This window comes from Narcine bancroftii, chromosome 2, assembly GCF_036971445.1.
Source record: "Narcine bancroftii isolate sNarBan1 chromosome 2, sNarBan1.hap1, whole genome shotgun sequence".
NCBI classification, from domain to species: domain Eukaryota; kingdom Metazoa; phylum Chordata; class Chondrichthyes; order Torpediniformes; family Narcinidae; genus Narcine; species Narcine bancroftii.
Genome location: NC_091470.1, coordinates 20,601,047 through 20,621,447, shown reverse-complemented (window position 1 = coordinate 20,621,447; position 20,401 = coordinate 20,601,047). Strand labels below are relative to the sequence as shown.

At 36.3% G+C, this 20,401-nt stretch overlaps 1 protein-coding gene across 4 annotated transcripts in view; it reads right to left on the bottom strand.

The window, feature by feature from the left end:
* Positions 1-20,401, bottom strand: part of LOC138753263 (zinc finger protein 410-like) — a 55,939-nt gene that overhangs the window by 17,199 nt on the left and 18,339 nt on the right. For all 4 annotated transcript variants that reach the window (XM_069916068.1, XM_069916070.1, XM_069916067.1 and 1 more), the window contains exons 2-4: positions 17,343-17,404; positions 17,054-17,104; positions 14,714-14,849 (exon numbers count right to left, since the gene is read on the bottom strand). In XM_069916068.1, coding sequence (XP_069772169.1) covers positions 14,714-14,849; positions 17,054-17,104; positions 17,343-17,351 — 196 coding nt within the window. In that variant the 5' untranslated portion in view covers positions 17,352-17,404. The remainder of the gene's footprint in view (positions 1-14,713; positions 14,850-17,053; positions 17,105-17,342; positions 17,405-20,401) is intronic.

The following is a 20,401-nucleotide window of genomic DNA, read 5'->3' as shown; positions in this document are numbered from 1 at the left end:
AGCAACAGAATAACGTTTTTAAGGACATTTGTAGGTATATGTGATTATACTGGGCAAGGCAACACGGAGCTCAGAGTCACATAGCTTGGTATATGTCATTGGGCCTAACTCACCTATTCCGACTCGGTTGGCCTTCTGAGCTAGTCCCAGTTGCCTGCGTTTGGCCAGTATCCTTCAAACTCTTCTAGTTTGATAGGGATCCATCTGCTACACAATGGATTAAGTATATGTTTCTTTATCAAACTGGAGACAATCAAATACACATTAAGAGGGCCCACCTGAACATTTGTCCATAAATGGCAACTCTTTATGTGTTATTTCGCAGAATGAGTGCTTTCAGAATAAAAGACTAACGGTGAGAGGGTTGGAGCAGTGCAATTGGAAATATTCTGCTGATAGAGTGTCAGCAAAGGTGCCAAAGTGGTCAGGGGGTGGGGGTCTGGGTGTGTATCTGAGGGGACATGTGAATATTTGTGTATATGTACGTTGGTTTCTTGGTTGTAAAAAAAAAACTAGGAGCACAATGTTGATCTGTATAAAGTTGTTTTTGATCCCCAATAAATATATTTTGGGGGAAAAAAAATTCCTCTTATCCATATCTGTCCAAATGTCTTTTGAACATCAAAATTATGTTTTCTTCTAGTTTCCTCTGGCAACTCATTCTAGATGAGTTTACCATTGTACGTATGCACCAAAATTCCTAATTCCTGCAGCCAAACAGATAATTGTAAAGAAAAACTATAATACTAAAGCATATTGAAGTAAATAAAAGCAACAATATTTACAGTAATCCAAACAAAAAAGGACTTGCAATAGTGCAGGCAGTCCATGACTGGTGTACCAAGGGGAGCTGTTGAAAAGAAACTGTACTTAAACCAAGAGACGGTTTTCAGGCTTCTGCACCTTCCACCTAAAAGAAACAGTGAGAAGACGTCGTGACCGGGGTGGTAGGGGTCCTTTATGATGTTGGCTGCCTTCTTGTGGCAAGGCCTCACATAGATGTCAGCAGTGGATAGGACATCAGAGCCTGCATACCTGGGTACTTGAATGACCAAACCAGGTGATGAAGCAAGCAATTAGTATAATATTCTCTGTGATTGTAGAGGTTTGATAGATATGCAATGACATGCCATATCTCCTCAGAGTCCTTAGGATACAGAGGCATTTGTGTGTTTTCTTCACGATCGCCTTGATATGCTGGCTCCAGGAAAAGTCTTCTGAAATATGCTCTCCCAGGAACTTGGTTCTGACTCTCTCCACCTCCTTCCCTTCAATGTGGACAGTGGAATAAAAAATAAAAAAATAAAAAATGTGGACAGTGGCATGGTCACCAGCCTCTCCTTCCTAAAACCAACAATGAGCTCTTTGGTTTTGGTGACATTGAGAGCAAGATTGCTGTTCGAGCACCACCCCAAGCAGGTTCTTGATCTTCATTTTGTATTGATTCATTATTTCCAGTTATTTGGCCAACCATTGTAGCTGAACTTGGCTGGACAGACATGGGTACACAAGAAATAGAGCAGAAGATTAAGCATGCAGCCTTGGGGTGCTTGCATTGATGGTCAGCGTGGACAAGGTGATGTTGCCGATCCACACTGAGTGGGTCTGCCAATGAAGTTAAGCCTCCACTTGCAGAGGGGCAAACAGTGTCCCAGATCCATTAGCTTGGTCATGAGTTTTACTAGTATGATGGTGTTGAATGTAGAGCTTCAGTTGACGATGTGGGTATAGATACCAACCAACCTGAGTGAAAAAAAATTACCCCTCAGGTCCTTAAATCGTTTTCTCTACTTAATCCTGGAACCAGAAGGAGTCACGTGATGGAGTAGTGGCCGGCAGGGTAATACCAACCCTCTCCACTGGTGGAGAAGAGTGCTCAATTTCAGAGGTTGGTGGCGGCCCCACAGAGTCGCGACCCCCCTCCCCGACCGCTGGACTGCAAAAATAGATCTCTGAGCGAAACAAAAGTGCGCAATCTAAGCAGAAGGAAAACACCGATGGAAGGGGGGCTCAGCCGAGGAGCGGGCAACCATGGTGTAACCAGCTGAGGGATGCAGACACCAGGGCTCTCAGCTGGAAGAGGAAAGTGGCAGGAGAGGGTGTGAAGTACCAAATGAGAAGGAAAGTCGACGGGGTGAAAGGAAAGAAGAACAGCAGCAGGAGGCTCAACAGACGAGCAGCTCAAAAGAAGACGACCAACAACAAGAGGCCCAGCAAGAAGAGGCCCGACAAAGTGAGACAAGCAACTCATCAGGTAAGTCAGAAGAGGGGGAGTCACGTGATGGAGTAGTGGCCGGTCAGGGAATTCCAGCCCTCTCCCGAAAAGTTGAAAAAAAAACACACAAAGCACAAAGGTACAAGATTAAAATTTATAATAAAGTAAAAATAAAGGTGAGAAGAAAATGGCAGCGAAGAGAGAAAAGTCGAAAACAACAGGAAGAAAAGAGGAAGAAAGAATGTCGGAAGAAGGTGAAGGCCTTACCTGTCCGAAGAGGCCCGCCGCGGAGAGAGAAGCCCGCTCCCTCAGGTCAGTGGAAGTCCCGGGCTCAGGACTACAAAAATGGCTCGCAGAGCCGAGTAAAAGTGCGCAACCGCGCATGAAAATAACCACACTGACGGGAGGGGGGAACAGCTGCGGAGTCGATCTCCACGGCTGAGAGAGACACCTGCAACACAGCAGCAGGTGCAGAAAACAGACAATAACGACAACAAGAAAGAAGAGGGTAAAAAGAAAACAAGGAAACAACAGATGGTCAACCCAGAGGAAGAAGAAGAAGAAGAACAGAAAGAAATGGAAGAAGAAGAGAAAGGCAGGACAATGGATATATCTTTTTTTAAAGAATATATGGAATCAGTGAAAGAATGGCAATTACAAGAATTTGATGAGATAAAAAGAAGAATTAAGAACGCAGAAGAAAAAAATGAATAAAATAGAAATGGCCATGTCAGAGATAGGAAAAAGAGTGGAAAATATGGAAGAACGAGAAACAATTGAAGAAATGGAAGTAGAGGAATTAAAAGAGAAATTAGAAGAATCTAATAAAAAAGTTAAAGAGGCACATGAGCTGTTAGCTCAGTAGATATAATGGAAAACTATAATAGAAGAAATAATATAAAGATAGTGGGCCTTAAGAAAGATGAAGAAGGCAAGAATATGAGAGAATTTATAACAGATTGGATCCCCAGGGTCCTAGGAAGACCAAAATTACAGGAAGAAATGGAAATAGAGAGGGCACATAGAACTTTAGCCCCGAAACCACAACCGCAGCAAAAACCAAGATCCATTTTAGTAAAATTCTTAAGATATACAACAAGAGAAAATATATTGGAGAAAGCAATGAAGAAAGTAAGAGGAGACAAAAAGCCACTGGAATATAATTGTCAAAAATTTTTTTTCTATCCAGACATAAGTTTTGAACTCCTGAAGAAGAGGAAGGAGTTCAATACAGCAAAAACGATCTTATGGAAAAAAGGATATAAATTTATGTTAAAGTACCCAGCTGTACTTAAATTAGTTATTCCAGGGCAACAAAACAGACTATTCTCGGATCCAGAGGAAGCAAGGAAATTTGCAGAACAACTACAAAACAAGCAGAGAGATGAAGACATGTAATGAGAGTAAAAATGACCACGAACTATATGTATGTGTGTAAAGGGGCATATGTGTGTATATATATCTGATGTGTATACATGAATGTATCCATATTTAGAGGAAAATATATAGAGTATAGATAAGAATTAATAAGGGAATGAAAGGAAATAGAGGGAATAAGGAGGGAATTAAAAGAGTGACCTTTGTTACATATGAAAATTGAAATCTTTTCTGGGGGGGACTGGGTGGGGAGGAGTTACGGTCACTGCAAAATCGGTTGACGTTTGCGAGTGAATTCGTAAATCCAAATGGAGAGGGGAGATGTGGTTGCCCGACAAGGGATAAAGGGCAACTCAGGAGGGGGAGGGGAGAATGGGGTTAAAGAAGTTTTAAATAGGAGAATAAGGAAAATGTTTGATGTTTTAGAAATGTTGTCTTATAAAGTGTTCAAAACAAGAAAGCAGAAATGGATAAGAAGGAAAGGTGATGAGGAAACGGAAAGGGAAGATAAACAAAGTATGAAATGGCTACGCTGAACTATATGACTTTAAATATTAACGGAATACATAACCAAATTAAAAGGAAGAAACTGCTAAATTTACTGAAAAAAGAAAAAATTGATATAGCATTTGTACAAGAAACACATTTAAATGAATTGGAGCACAAGAAATTAAAGAGAGATTGGGTAGGACATGTAACAGCAGCGTCGTATAATTCAAAAGCAAGAGGAGTAGCTATATTAATTAGTAAAAATGTGCCAATTAAAATAGAAGAGTAAATAATAGATCCAGCAGGGAGATATGTAATGATAAAATGTCAGATATATTCGGAGTTTTGGAATCTACTCAATGTATATTCACCTAACGAAGAAGATCAAAAGTTTATGTAAGATATTTTTTTGAAGATAGCAGATACGCAAGGGAACATACTAATAGGAGGGGATTTCAACCTGAATTTGGATTCAAATATGGACAAAACTGGGAAAACAATTAACAGAAAGAACAAAGTAACCAAATTTATAATTAAATCGATGGAAGAAATGCAACTTTTGGATATATGGAGGAAACAACACCCAAATGAAAAGGAATATTCATATTACTCGGGTAGACATAAAACATAATCAAGAATAGACCTATTTTTGTTATCAGCTCGTATGCAAGATAGAGTAAGAAAAACAGAATATAACGCTAGAATATTATCGGACCATTCACCCTTGATATTGACAATAGAGTTAGAGGACATCCCTCCAAGAATGTATAGATGGAGATTAAACTCCATGCTACTTAAAAGGCAGGATTTTAGAGAATTCATTGAAAGACAAATTAAAATGTACTTTGAAATAAATACAGAATCAGTGAAAGATAAGTTTATACTATGGGATGCAATGAAAGCGTTCATTAGAGGGCAAATAATAAGTTATGTAACCAAGATGAAGAAGGACTATAATCAGGAAACAGAGCAGTTGGAAAGGGAAATAGTAAATATAGAAAAAGAATTAGCAATGAAGTAAGATACATCTAAAAGAAGAGAATTGGCAGATAAAAAAATAAAATATGAAACACTACAAACATTAAGGTGGAGAAGAACATAATGAAGACAAAACAGAAATATTATGAACTAGGGGAAAAAACGCACAAAATTCTATCATGGCAGCTTAAGACAGAACAAGCTAAGAAAATGGTATTGGCATCAAGGAAAAAAGACAAATAAATCACATATAATCCAATGGAGATCAAGGAAAACTTTAGAGAATTCTATGAACAATTATACCAAACTGAAAACGAAGGGAAAGAAGACAAAATAGATGAATTTTTAACTAAAATTGAACTACCAAAATTACAAATAGAGGAACAAAATAAATTAACAGAACCATTTGAAATAGTAGAAATACAAGAGATAATAAAAAAATTACCAAATAATAAAATACCAGGAGAGGATGGATTCCCATTAGAATTCTATAAAACATTTAAAGATTTATTAATTACTCCCCTCCTGGAAGTAATCAACCAGATTGATAAAACATAAAGCTTACCAGATTCATGCAAAACAGCAATAATTACAGTAATACTAAAGCAAGGGAAAGATCCACTCGCACCAGCGTCATATAGACCAATATCATTACTTAACACAGATTATAAGATAATAGCTAAACTATGAGCAAACAGATTAGCAGAGTATGTACCGAAAATGGTAAATCTAGACCAAACTGGATTTATTAAAAAAAGACGCACAACAGACAATATTTGTAAATTTATTAACTTAATTCATGCAGTAGAAGGGAGTAAAGCGCCAACAGTAGCAGTTGCTTTAGACGCAGAGAAGGCCTTTGACAGAGTAGAATGGAATTATTTATTCAAAGTATTGCAAAAATTCAGTTTACCAGAGAAGTATATTAATTGGATTAAAGCATTATATAAGGGGCCATTGGCGAAAGTGACAATAAATTGATAGACATCAAAACAATTTAACTTAAGCAGGTCAACATGGGTGGAATGCCCACTATCACCCTTATTGTTTGCGTTAGCTATAGAACCACTAGCAGAATTGATAAGAATAGAAAATAATATAAAAGGGATAAAAATAAAAGACAAGGAATATAAAATCAGTTTATTTGCGGATGATGTTATAGTATACTTAACAGAACCAGAACTATCAATAAAAGAATTATATAAAGAATTGAAGGAATATGGAGAAGTGTCGGGTTACAAGATTAACGTAAATAAAAGTGAAGCAATGCCAATGAATAATGCGGATTTCTCAAAATTTACCATTCAAAATCACCATTCAGATGGCAAATGCAAGCAATAAGATACCTAGGTATACAAATAAATAATAATCTCGGCCATCTATATAAACTCAATTATTATCCACTAATGAAAAAATTACAGGACGATTGAGAGCATTGGAAAGATTTACCACTAACACTAATAGGAAGGATAAACTGTATTAAAATGAACATTTTCCCAAGGATACAATACCTATTTCAGGCATTGCCAATACACTTGACAGAGAAATTCTTCAAGGAGTTAAAGAAAATAATAAGGAAATTTTTATGGAAAGGGGGGAAACTGAGGATAGCACTAGATAAATTAACAGAATGGTATAAACAAGGAGGCTTACAACTGCCAAACTTTAAAAATTATTATAGAGCCGCACAATTAAGATACCTATCAGATTTTTATCAAATAAAGGAAAAGCCAGATTGGACTAGATTAGAACTAGATAAAATAGGGGAGAAGATACCTGAATATTTATTATATAAATGGGATGAAAAATTGGTACAACATGGGAGTTCTCCAGTATTACATCATCTGCTCAATATTTGGAAGAAGATTCATGTAGAAAGGAATAAAACAAATTACCAATTACCAAAACTAATACTGATGCAAAATCAGTTAATCCCTTTTACAATCGATAACCTTCCCTTTAGAGAATGGGAGAAAAAGGGATCAAAAGAATAGAAAATTGTTTTTCAGGAAATAGATTATTATCCTTTGAATAAATGAAGGATAAATATAATATAACTCAAGATACAGTGTTGGCATATTACCAACTGAGATCCTACTTGAAGGACAAATTAGGAAGCAGTCTGAGGTTACCAGAGGGAAGTAATTTTGAATATGTGATTACAGATACAATGATAATCAAAAGATTTATAACAAATATGTATATTAAACTGCAAGAAAAGGAGAATGAGGAAACAAATGGTAAAACTAAACAAATATGGGAACAAGATTTAAATATAAAGATAAAAAAGGAAACATGGGAGAAGATATGTTCTGGAACGATGAGAAATACAATAAATACGAGGTTACGTATGATATAATATAACTGGATACACAAGCTATACATTACACCTCAAAAGTTAAATAAATGGGACCCAACAGTATCTGACAGATGTTTTCGATGTAAAAAAGAAATGGGAACAACAATTTATGCAATCTGGACATGCGAGAAAGTAGAAAAATTTTGGGAAGATCTAAACCAAATATTAAATAAAATTACAGAAAACAATATACCAAAAAATCCAGAGATCTTCCTCCTAAGTAACATAAAAAACAAAGAATTTGGAATTGATTTGGATGGTGCACAAAAAAGATTTGTTAAGATAGCTCTAGCCGTAGCAAAAAAATGTATTATGTCAACCTGGAAATTGGAAGATAATTTGAAAATATAACAATGGTATATAGAAATGAATAAATGTATTCCATTAGAAAAAATAACATATAGTTTAAGAAATAATATTGAAATATTTGAACAAATATGGGAGCCTTACATGAAACACAATAGAGAAAACCTACCGGGGACATTCACTACCTAAATTAACGAAAGGAGAAGGAAATGAAAAGAATTGACTCAGTGGAATTTCTTGTTTATTTTTATTGAATGACAACATTGTTTGACTGGTTTAATGTATCTTAGATTTTGTACTTTAAATGGATGGGGGGGGGAGGTAGGGAGGGTGGGATGGGAGGAGGGGGGGAGAGAAAATGGCACTGTATATATTTGAAAAGGAAAATGTATGTATCATGGTCAATGTGGTATATGGTGTGAAAAATAAAAAAAATTTTTAAAAAAAAAGGAAAGTCAGAAGAGATACAGATACAAAGAGAAGAAGTCACAAACACAGGTACAGAAGAAGACGACCAAGATCTTCACAGAGAAACAGATGGACAGAATTAGATAAAGCTTTTTTTGCAAGAACAAATGAGAGCATTAAAAGAATGGTTGCCATTAGAATTTAGTGCAATTAAAAGAAAAATGAAAAAAAAAAACAGAAGATAAAATGCAAAGAATAGAACTGGTCATGACAGAAATAGGGAAAAGAGTAGAAAATGTGAGAACGAGAAACGGCTGTAGAAATGGAAGTAAACGACTTAAGAGGAAAACTGGAAGAAAGTGATAAAAAATGAAAGAGACACAAGAGTTGTTATCTCAGAAAATTGATATGTTGGAAAATTATACCAGGCGAAACAACATAAAAATAGTGGGCCTAAAGGAAGATGAAGAAGGCATAGATTTGAAGAAATTTATAAAAGCATGTATCCTGAATGTCCTGGGAACAACTGAAATGCAGGAAGGAATGGAAATGGAAAGGGCACACAGAACACTAGCTCCAAAACCACAGACACATCAAAAACCAAGATCCATTTTAGTAAAATTTTTGAGATATACGACAAGAGAAAATATACTGGAGCGGGCAAGGAATAAAATTAGAGAAGACAATAAACCATTGGAATACAAGGGTCAAAAAATATTTTTTTAATCAGACATAAGTTTTGAACTCTTAAAGAAGAGGAAGGAGTTTAATACAGCAAAATCGATCCTATGGAAAAAAGGTTATAAATGTATGTTAAGACATCCAGCTGTGCTTAAAATATTTATCCCTGGGGAACAAAACTGTTCTCAGATCCAGAGGAAGTACAAAAATTTGCAGAATGCTTGCAGGACAGAAGGAGACATGAAGAGATGTAACAAGAATGAAGAACGATGATACAATATATATATAAAGATGTAAAAACAATGTTTATGTAAAGAACTAGAGAAGGGAAGAAGGAAGTAAGGGGAAAAAAAGGGAGAACTTTGTTATATGTGTAAAAAAAAGTGTTTTATTGGGGGGGTGGGGGGGGGAGAGAATAACCGTCATTGCGAAATCAGTTGACGCCTGCGAGCAGGTTCGCAATCCAAATGGAAAAGGGAGTTGTGGTTGCCCGGCAAGGGATAAGGGGCAACAGAGAGTGGGGGGGATATTTGGGGTTAAGGGAATATTGGATGTGGGAGTTGTTGGAGTATTTTATGTTTTAAATGTGTTGTCATACATTGAGTTTAAAAAGGTAAAATTGAGAGATGAAAATGGGGAAAAGGGAGATGGTGGTGCTGAGGAAGTGGAAATGAGGTGTAAACAGGATATGAGATGTTGAACTATATGACTAAACATTAATGGAATACATAACCAAATTAAAAGGAAGAGGCTATTAAATTTACTGAAAAAAGAAAAAACAGACATAGCATTTGTGTAGGAAACGCATCTAACTGAAGTGGAACATAATAAATTAAAGAGAGACTGGGTAGGGCACGTAGCGGCAGCATCATATAATTCAAAAGCCAGAGGTGTAATAAAAATGTACCAATCAAAATAGAGGAGGAAATAATAGATCCAGCAGGGAGGTATGTAATGATAAAGTGTCAGATATATTTAGAATTTTGGAATTTGCTCAATGTATATGCACCTAATGAGGAGGATCAAAAGTTTATGCAAGATATTTTTTTGAAGATTGTAGATACACAAGGAAATATATTGATAGGAGGGGATTTTAACCTTAATTTGGATCCAATGTTGGATAAAACTGGACAAAAGACAAGCAAAAAGAATAACGTAGCCAAATTTATGGTTAAATCAATGCAAGAAATGAAACTTATGGATATATGGAGGAGGCAGCACCCAAGAGAGAGAAAGAATACTCATATTATTCAAGTAGGCATAAAACATACTCAAGGATTGATATGTTTTTGTTGTCGGCCCATATTCAAGGGTGAATTAGGAAAAGTGAATATAAAGCTAGATTACTACCTGATCATTCACCCCTGTTATTAGCAATAGAACTGGAGGACATTCCACCAAGAACATATAGATAGATATTAAACTCCATGCTACTTAAAAGAAAGGAATTTAGAGTTTATTGAATGCCAAATTAAAACATATTTTGAAATAAATACGGAATCAGTGAAAGACAAATTTATATTATGGGACGCAGTGAAAGCCTTCATTAGAGGGCAGATAATAAGTTATGTAACTAAGATGAAAAAGGACTACAATCGGGAAATAGAGCATTTGGAAAGGGAGATAGTAAGTACAGAAAAAGAACGAGCAACAAGGGATGATAGAACAAAACGGAGAGAATTGGCAGACAAAAAAATAAAATACGAAACGTTACAAATGTACAAGGTGGAGAAGAACATAATGAAAATAAAGCAAAAGTATTACGAACTAGGAGAAAAACACACAAAATATTAGCCTGGCAACTTAAAACAGAACAAGCTAAAAGAATTGTATTGGCATCAAGTAAGAAGGACAAACAAATTACATATAACCCAATAAAGATTAATGAGAATTTTAAGGAATTTTATGAACAATTAGACCAAACTGAGAACGAGGGGAAAGATGATAAAATAGAAGAGTTTTTAGCTAAAATTGAACTGTCGAAATTGCAAGATGAGGAGCAAAACAAGCTGATAAAACCATTTGAAATAGAAGTAGTACAGGATATATTAAAAAAGTTGCCGAACAATAAATGCCTGGAGAGGATGGATTCCCAATAAAATTCTATAAAACATTTAAAGAGTTATTAATTCCTCCTCCCCTGGAAGTAATGAACCAGATAGAAGAAACACAAAACTTGCCAGATTCATGTGGTCTTTGGCTTGGCTTCGCGGATGAAAATTTATGGAGGGGTAATGTCCACGTCAGCTGCAGGCTCGTTTGTGGCTGACAAGTCCGATGCGGGACAGACAGACACGGTTGCAGCGGTTGCAAGGGAAAATTGGTTGGTTGGGGTTGGGTGTTGGGTTTTTCCTCCTTTGTCTTTTGACAGTGAGGTGGGCTCTGCGGTCTTCTTCAAAGGAGGCTGCTGCCCGCCGAACTGTGAGGTGCCAAGATGCACGGTTTGAGGCGCTATCAGCCCACTGGCGATGGTCAATGTGGCAGGCACCAAGAGCTTTCTTTAGGCAGTCCTTGTACCTATTCTTTGGTGCACCTCTGTCTCGGTGGCCAGTGGAGAGCTCGCCATATAACACGATCTTGGGAAGGCGATGGTCCTCCATTCTGGAGACGTGACCTACCCAGCGCAGTATGATCTTCAGCAGCGTGGATTCGATGCTGTCGGCCTCTGCCATCTCGAGTACTTCGATGTTGGAGATGAAGTCGCTCCAATGAATGTTGAGGATGGAGCGGAGACAACATAAAACGGCAATAATTACAGTAATACCAAAGATGGGGAAGGATCCACTAACACCAGCATCAAATAGACCAATATCTCTACTTAATTCAGATTATAAGATGATAGCGAAATTATTAGCAAACAGATTAGCCGATTGTGTACCAAAAATAGTAAAACAAGAACAAACTGGATTTATTAAGAAAAGACAAACAGCGGATAATGTCTGTAAACTTATTAATCTAATTCATGCAGTTCAAGGAAATAAGAAGCCAACAGTGGCTGTTGCTTTAGGCGCAGAAAAAGCCTTTGACAGAGTAGAATGGAATTATTTTTCAAAGTATTAGAGGTTCAATCTACCAGAAAAATATATTAATTGGATTAAAGCATTATATAATGGACCATTGGTGAAGGTAACAGCAAATGGATATGTATCGAACCAATTTAAATTAAGTAGGTTAATTAGACAGGGATGTCCATTATCCCCCCCACTGTTCGCTTTACCAATAGAACCATTGGCAGAACTGATAAGAACAGAAAATAAAATAAAAGGGATAAAAATAAAGGAGGAGTATAAAATCAGTTTATTTGCAGATGACATCATAGTATACTTAACAGAACCAAGAATATAAATAAAAGAATTACATAAGAAATTGAAGGAGTATGGAGAAATATTGGGGTACAAGATCAACGCAAATAAAAGTGAAGTGATGCCAAATGAGTAATGTGGATTATACAGAATTTAAAAAAGAATCACCATTTAAATGACAAACACAAGCAATCCAATACCAAGGTATTAGGTTAGATAATAACTTAAGCCACCTGTAAAAATTAAATTATCAGCCACTAATAAAGAAATTGCAGGAAGACTTGGAACATTGGAAAGAATTACCACTAACATTGATAGGGAGGGTAAATTGCATTAAAATGAATGTCTTTCCAAGGATACAATACTTATTTCAATCGTTACCAATTCCCTTAAAAGAAAAATTCTTTAATGAACTAAAGAGAATAATAAGGAAATTCTTGTGGAAAGGGGCGAATCCGAGGATAGCGTTAGAAAAATTAAAAGAGAGGTACAACTAAGGTGGTTTGCAGTTACCAAACTTTTAAAATTATTATAGAGCAGCACAATTAAGGTATTTATCAGATTTTTACCAGACAAAGGAAAAACCAAAATGGACTAAGATAGAACTAGATAAAATAGGAGAGAAGGTACTGGAACATATACTTTATAAGTGGGATGAAAAGCTGGTACAATATAAAAGCTCACCAGTACTGCATCATTTACTCAATATGTGGAAGAAGATCTACTTAGAAAGGAAAAAAATTAATTACCAAATACCAAAATTACTATTGACGTAAAATCCATTAATCCCTTTTACAATAGATAACCGTTCCTTTAGAGAATGAGAGAGAAAAGGAATCAAAAAAATAGAAAATTGTTTTTTGGGAAATAATTTATTATCATTTGAACAGTTGAAGTACAAATATGGAATAACTTACGGTACAATGTTTGCATATCATCAACTGAAAGCTTATTTAAAGGATAAATTAGGAAACAGATTGAGATTACCAGAAGGAAGCAGCTTTGAATATGTGATTACAGACACAATGATAAGTAAAAGATTTATAATGAACATGTACATTAAGCTGCAATATAAGGAAAATGATGAAATAAGCTATAAACCCAAACAAAAGTGGGAAAAGGATTTAAACATAAAGATAAAAAATAAAACATGAAGTTATATTCTAGAACTATGAAGAATATAATAAACACAAGGTTATACATGATACAGTATAATTGGTTACACAGATTATATATCTCTCCCCAAAAGTTAAAAAAATGGGATCCCACATTATCAGATAGATGTTTATGCTGTAAGAAGGAAATGGGAACAACAGTACATGCAATTTGGGCATGTGAGAAAGTGAAGAAGTTTTGGGAAGATCTAAATCAGATATTAAATAAAATCACAAAAAATAACATACCAAAAAATCCAGAGATCTTTCTTCTAAGTAATATAAGAAGTAAGGAATTAGGCTTCAAATTGGATAATGCGCAAAAAAGATTTATTATGATAGCCTTAGCAGTAGCAAAAAAATGTATAATGTCAACTTGGAAAATGGAAGAGAGCATGAGAATACAGGAATGGTACATGGAAATGAATAAATGTATTCCATTGGAAAAAATAACATTTAATTTAAAAAATAAAGTTACATGATTTGAACAAATTTGGGAACCATACATGTAACACAACAGAGAGGGCTTGCCTCGGACCTCCACCCCCTAAAATAAGACAAGGCAACTTGATCCAGTGTGTAAAAGTAGATGACACATTTTTCTTGTTTATTTTTCATTGTGTGATGACATTGTTTAATGGTTTTATTGTATTGTATATATTGAATATTTATTGATTTTGGAGGGGGTGGGAAGGGGGGGAGGGATGGTAGGGGGGAAAAAAAAGGGAGAAAATGCCACTGTGTATATTTAATGAGAAATGTTTGTATATATTTTGGTTGATATGGTTCACAGTATGAAAAATAAAAAAATTTAAAAAACTTAATCCTGGAACCCAATATAATGCTATGGCAAATTTTACATCTACCTGAGAAGGTAGAGAGGGTCCAGAACTAATATCTCATTCAAAAGACCACATACTTGCGCTGTAACACTCTCAATACCGCACTGAAATATCTGCACAGATTTATTCAAGCCAACTCAGTGTGGAAGCGAAGCCAATGGCAGAGATTGACAGGCATTTCATTAGTCAGGTCATCAAGGGTAGGCTACCAGGAGAAAGCCAGGGAGTGGAGCTGATTGGGTGGATGGATCAGCTCATGAATGGAATGGTAGAGCAGACTTATTGGGCCGACTTCTACTCCTATATCTATATTTTTAATTATTAGAAGGCAAGATTAAAGATGGCCTGTTTCAAAAACATTTAGAAACCAGCAGCAGGGGTTTGATAGACTCTTAAGCAAGACAATCTAAAATTGACATGGTCATTTTAGCTCAATTACTTTATGTCTCGCAGAATTGGCAACAAAGCAGACAGACATTAATTGTAACTAGAGACAGCAATAAACCCAGGGCACCTCACTGGAATACAGTAAGTACATTTACATGCTTGCAACAGAGCACATTTTAGAGCCCCTCCAACCCATCCATTCCTGCTTTACTTACCAGAGGACAAGATTTGGTTGTGTAATGCACTCTTACTGGCTTTTGCTGGAGGTAGATCTTGGATTACACCCACTTCTGGCTCTTCAAACCCTTCTCCTAAGGGTATAAAAGTATTCTGGACAAACTGCACCAGCAACTGTAAATAAAGCAGCCATGACATTAGCTTTAAGATCCTATTCATTACATTCAGTGGCAGGACTAGTTCAAACGGTACAAATAAAGTCAACCACAATGGATCAAATTAGCACCTGGGTTCAATGATTTTATCTCAAATACCACAAGAGTGAAGCACAGAACATTATAGTGCACTACAGGCCCATCAGCCCACGATGTTGCGCCAACCTATAAATATGTTAAAAAAAACTAAACCCTTCCTGCCTCATAACCTTCTATTTTCTAGAGACCATGACAGTGGTAGAATGGAGAAGGATTTTGGGCACGATAATGCTTGACAAAGCCAAGGCCAAATGTAGCAATGAACAATTAAACTACGGTGATCACAGGCAAGTTTTTAATGTTCCTCTGATAACAAAGGCATTTCTCGAAGCATACATGTTTATTTTCACATGCACCCTGTGATGGAAATTATTTTGCTAGATCTGAAGACTTCTGCCCCTCCGGACAATGCGCCCAAGTGAAAAGCCCTGCAAGAGGTAGTGGACCCAGCCAGCCCAGGACATCACAGGCAAAACCCTCCCCACTATCGACAACATCTACGGGGAATGCTGCCATCGGAGAGCACAGCTGCAATCATCAAGGATCCAAACGAACCGGCACACGCTCTGCTCTCGCTGCTACCATCAGGAAAGAGGTATCGGTGCCACGAGACTCGCACCCACCAGATTCAGGAACAGCTGCTCCCCCTCCACTATCAAGACTCCTCAACCACAAACTCAAACAGGATTCTTACTTTGGCACTTTATTGATTTTTTTTCCTTTCTGTATCATGCAGTTCGTTTACATTTCTTTATTTGTTTAGGTGTACATTAAGTAGTGTTTTTTGCACTTCAAACAAGTGGTAATTCTGCCTCACCAGCAGGAAAAGGAATCTTAGGGTTGCATGTGATGCCATGTATGTACTGAAAATAAATCTGAATCTGAACTTCTCATACATGGTTCGAGAACTCGTACCATAAAACCACCTACAACATGAACTTTTTCAACATTAAGAAACAAATTGGATCATTTAGCATCTTTCTTAAATGCCAAAAGTAAAACACAATGTCTGCAGACACCGTGGTTAAAGTAAAAACACAATGCTGGAGAAACTTAGCAGGTCGAACAGTGTAATGCAAAGATAGAGATACATAACCATTGAACCTCAGGCGCTTTCCTACAGTTTCCTCATGAAGGGTTCAAGGCAATACATTGGTTATGTATCTTTGCTTTATTGAGTCCACTGTTTGACCGGCTGAGTTTCTCCAGCATTGTGTTTTTACTCTTTTTAAAGAGCGCCAGATTTCCCAATTACTTTTTAGATCATAAAATATCACCAACATCGTTGTGTATTTAAGAAACACCATTCTGAATACAGCAACATCCTACAAAGCACATGATGTAATCATTAAAAAATATCATTTTCACAATGTAGGTTCAGAATTGAACAGGATTGGCTGATGGGCCCAATTGGCTCTTCAAAATCATGGCCTTTAATATTCCTTTAATCCATTGCTCTTCCAACAACAGCTCAAATAATCTTTTGCATCCAGCCAGGAAGCTTATTACGGGTCTGTTTTACCCATTTCTGCTGTACAAATGGTCTCAAAATGGGAATGATAAACATTTCAAATGTCATTCCCTCGACACAGGAGGAAATTTTATTGAGCCAGCATCCCTGAACAACTTCTACAGATACACTGTTAAAAATATCCTGTCAGTATCCTGGTGCAAGAACTGCTCCGCATGAGACCATAAGAAATTGTAGTGAACATGTACATCATGTACATACAGGCCCTCCCCTCCACTGACACCTCCCGATGCCCTGGAAAAGCAGCAAAAATATTAAAAGACTCATCCCAACCTGGCCACACACTCTCCTGTCAGAAAGAACATTTATGAGGGATGAGATCATGTGCCACCAGATTCAAATACAGTTTATTTCCTGCCAAATAAACCGTACAAGTAAAATTATGATGTTTTTGCTCTGCACCATCTAATCTCTCCATAACTCTACACTTCTGAACTAGTTGTACTATGTTTGAGGAGCTAGCTAAACTGCTCACAAAATAAACTATCACTGAATCTTGGTACACGAGACAATAAACCTGAACCTGGGATTGAACAAAGCAATCAAAGTTGTGCAACCTAAAATTAACAAAGTAAAAATAAATCATAACTCACCTCAGGTTTGGGTTCTAGTTCATCTGACAACATAGATCCAGCCTCTGACTTCTGTAAAGAAAAGCCCAAATAAATTATTGCGATCGATTGCTGAGCTGTGCAGAGTACACAATTTAGGTGTGTCTGTGTTGATGAAAGCCTTTCTTATGAGCTCCACTCTCAATCTCTTGTTACATCACAAAGTAAGCTTTCTTGTGCAAATATTTAATGATCAAATTAATATGCTGCAAAGTTTGGGGTTATATCAATTGACATTTTTAGTTTCAATCTTATACAAAGTAATCCATACCTCAATCATGCGAGAAGATGCTCTCCTTGACTGATTCTAGATTCCTTTCTGAAATATCCTAACTGAAAAACAAGTAAAATTAATTTGTGATCTCAAAACTTGACTGTATACACTAAGGCAGAGAAAATTTTATTACATTGATCAATACGCATTTGAAGTTCCCAAGCACTCTGCTCCCAGGCCAGGTAAAGAGCCGAGCTTCCTTTCAATTCAGTCAACACACACCACCCGGACCAGAAAAAGCTCTCCAATGCTTCATTATGATCATCTTCCCACATCGTCTTAACGTAGCTAGTAGCTTTAGTTCTGTGAAACATTCTTATTTTGGTGGAAGAAGACTCTGGGCTCAAATATTTTAGGGACAAAATGTTCCAGTGCAATGCTGAAGACTTCTCCCACCACAAGTGATGCTCCCCTTTTGGTTGACGTTGCATCTGTCAAAGATGGATTTAAAAGATCAAGTGCCAAAAAGATCAAGATTCATCCTGACCTCAAATGACACATTCATAGGGTGGATTTCACAAGATATAGGAGCAGAAGTGGGCACATTGGCCTGTCAAGTCAGCTCTGCCATTTTAATCACGGGCTGATCCATCCACCACTCAGCCCCACTCCCCGTAATCTCTGACGCCTTGACTAATCAAATACCCTGTCGATCACTCGAACTCGCTTCCACAGCTGCCTATAGCAACAAGTTTCACAGACTCACGACCCTCTGACTCGAGAAATTTTTTCCACGTCTGTTTTAAATTGATGCTCTTTTATCCTAAAATTATGTCTTCTTATCCTAGAATCCCCTACCATGGGAAATATCCTTGCCACATCTACTCTGTCTAGGCCTTTCAGCATTAAAATACTTCTGTAAAGACCCCCCCCTCATCCTTCTGTACTCCTAGTATAGTCCAAGAGCTGAAAATTATTCCTCACATACCAACCCTTTCATTCATGGTATCACTCTATCAAATCTTCTCTGAACCCTCTCCAATACCAGCAGGTCTTTTCTCAAATATGGCGCCCAACACTACTCCACATACGAGGTCTCACCAGTGCTTTATAGCCTCAACATTACATTCCTGTTCATGTAATGCTAAACCTCTAGAAATGAACGCCAACACTGCAATCACCTCTTCACCACCGACTCAAACTGGAGGTCAACCTTTAGGGTATCCTGCACGAGAACTCCCAAGTCCCTTTGCACTTCAGAGTTTTGTATTTTCTCCCCTTCGAAATAACAGTCTGCCCATCTATTTTCTACCAAAGTGCGTGACCAACATTGAATTTCATCTGCAACCTCTTTGCCCGTTCTCCTAATCTATCCAAGTCTCTCTGCAGCCTTTCGGTATCCTCAGCACCACCTCCCCTACCACCTAGTTTGGGATCATCTGCAAATTTAGCCACAAAGCATCTATTCACAATCCAATTAGCACCATTCCATTCCTGTTTGGAAGTTGATTGTTATTTCAACTTCATTATAATTTGAAATTAATTAATCCACTGTAAACTCATGAAGATTACATAAATATCCATCCCTCAAAAATACAATTGTAACATATTGTGAATGCACAATCTCAGAATGTGTCAGGTTCAGTCAGTGCAGTTAACTGATAATTAACTTTCAACATACTCTGAATGGCATCCTGAAATGTGTGCCACGTGCATAGATTTCGGCAAGGGAAAGATTGAGACTTCATTGCAATGCAGTCACCTTCTGCATTTCATTAATGTGCTAACAATCTACTCTTTTTTTCAAACAATTTATTTGAAAAATTATTGGTAATCATACAAAATACAGACAATAACAAAATTTATATATATATATATAATAAAATTAAGAATTAAATAAAAAGAGAAAAAATTTTTCAAAATTAAATTCCCACCCCTCCCTCCCACCCCTTCAGCCAGCTCTCTTAAGGAGAGCCAAAAAGATATAAAGAAAAACTAAAAATAAAATAAATCAAAGTACATCTAAATGCATATAATCCAAATAAGGTAACCACTTATTAACAAAAAAAAAGAGTAATTATCATGCAAAATATATGTAATTTTTTCCATGACAATACAAGCTTTCATTTCATTATACCATCGCATTATACTAATCACTGTATTATCTTTCCATGTACTTGCTATACATTTTTGAGCTACGGACAATGCTAAATATACAAATGCAATTTGAAATTTATCCAACCCCAATCTCTTTAAAGGAATCATATAACCCAATAAAAAAATGGATGGATCTAATGGGAAATTAAACTTATACAATTTTTCCAAAATTAACTTAATTTCTTCTCAAAATGGCTGTACATACATACAGGACCAAACAGCATGTAAAAAAGTTCCAACACATGCACCACATCTAAAACAGGAATCTGAATGGCTAAAGCCACATTTTTAAAATTTCTCAGGAGTTAAATATAACTGATGCAAAAAATTGTAATTAACCATTCCATATCGTACATTCGTCAATCTAGTAACATTATCATAACACATATCCGTCCAATATTCTTCAGGAAAAACAAAAGTTGTCATTTTCCCATTTAAGCTTAGATTTCTCCCATTCCTGCTTATCCATATTATTTTGTAGTACTTTATACATTACAGAAATATCGCCCTTTTTTGGTATAGAAGAAATCAAAGACTCGAATTCCGACAATACAGGTCACCATTCTACCATATATATTTTTTATCAATGATCGAAGTTGATAGTAAACAAACAAAGAATTTTCTGCGATATCAAAACGTTTTCAATTGATTAAAAGAAATAAATTGTCTTTCTACAAAGCAATCCTGTAATGTTTTTATACCCTTAAAATCCAATTCTTTAAATGACTATTAAATAATGAAAAAGGAATAAGCTGATTATTATACAATGGCATTAAAATAGATTAATTTACTTTTTGATCTTATAACCTTCTTTTTTGTCCATAACATCAATAAGTGTTTTAATATTGGCATATTATACTCCCATAATAAATTTATATTCCACCAAAATATAAATTGATGTATTGTAGTTTCAGAAATACATACCATCTCAACTTTAGCCCAACTTGGAGGCCAATCCA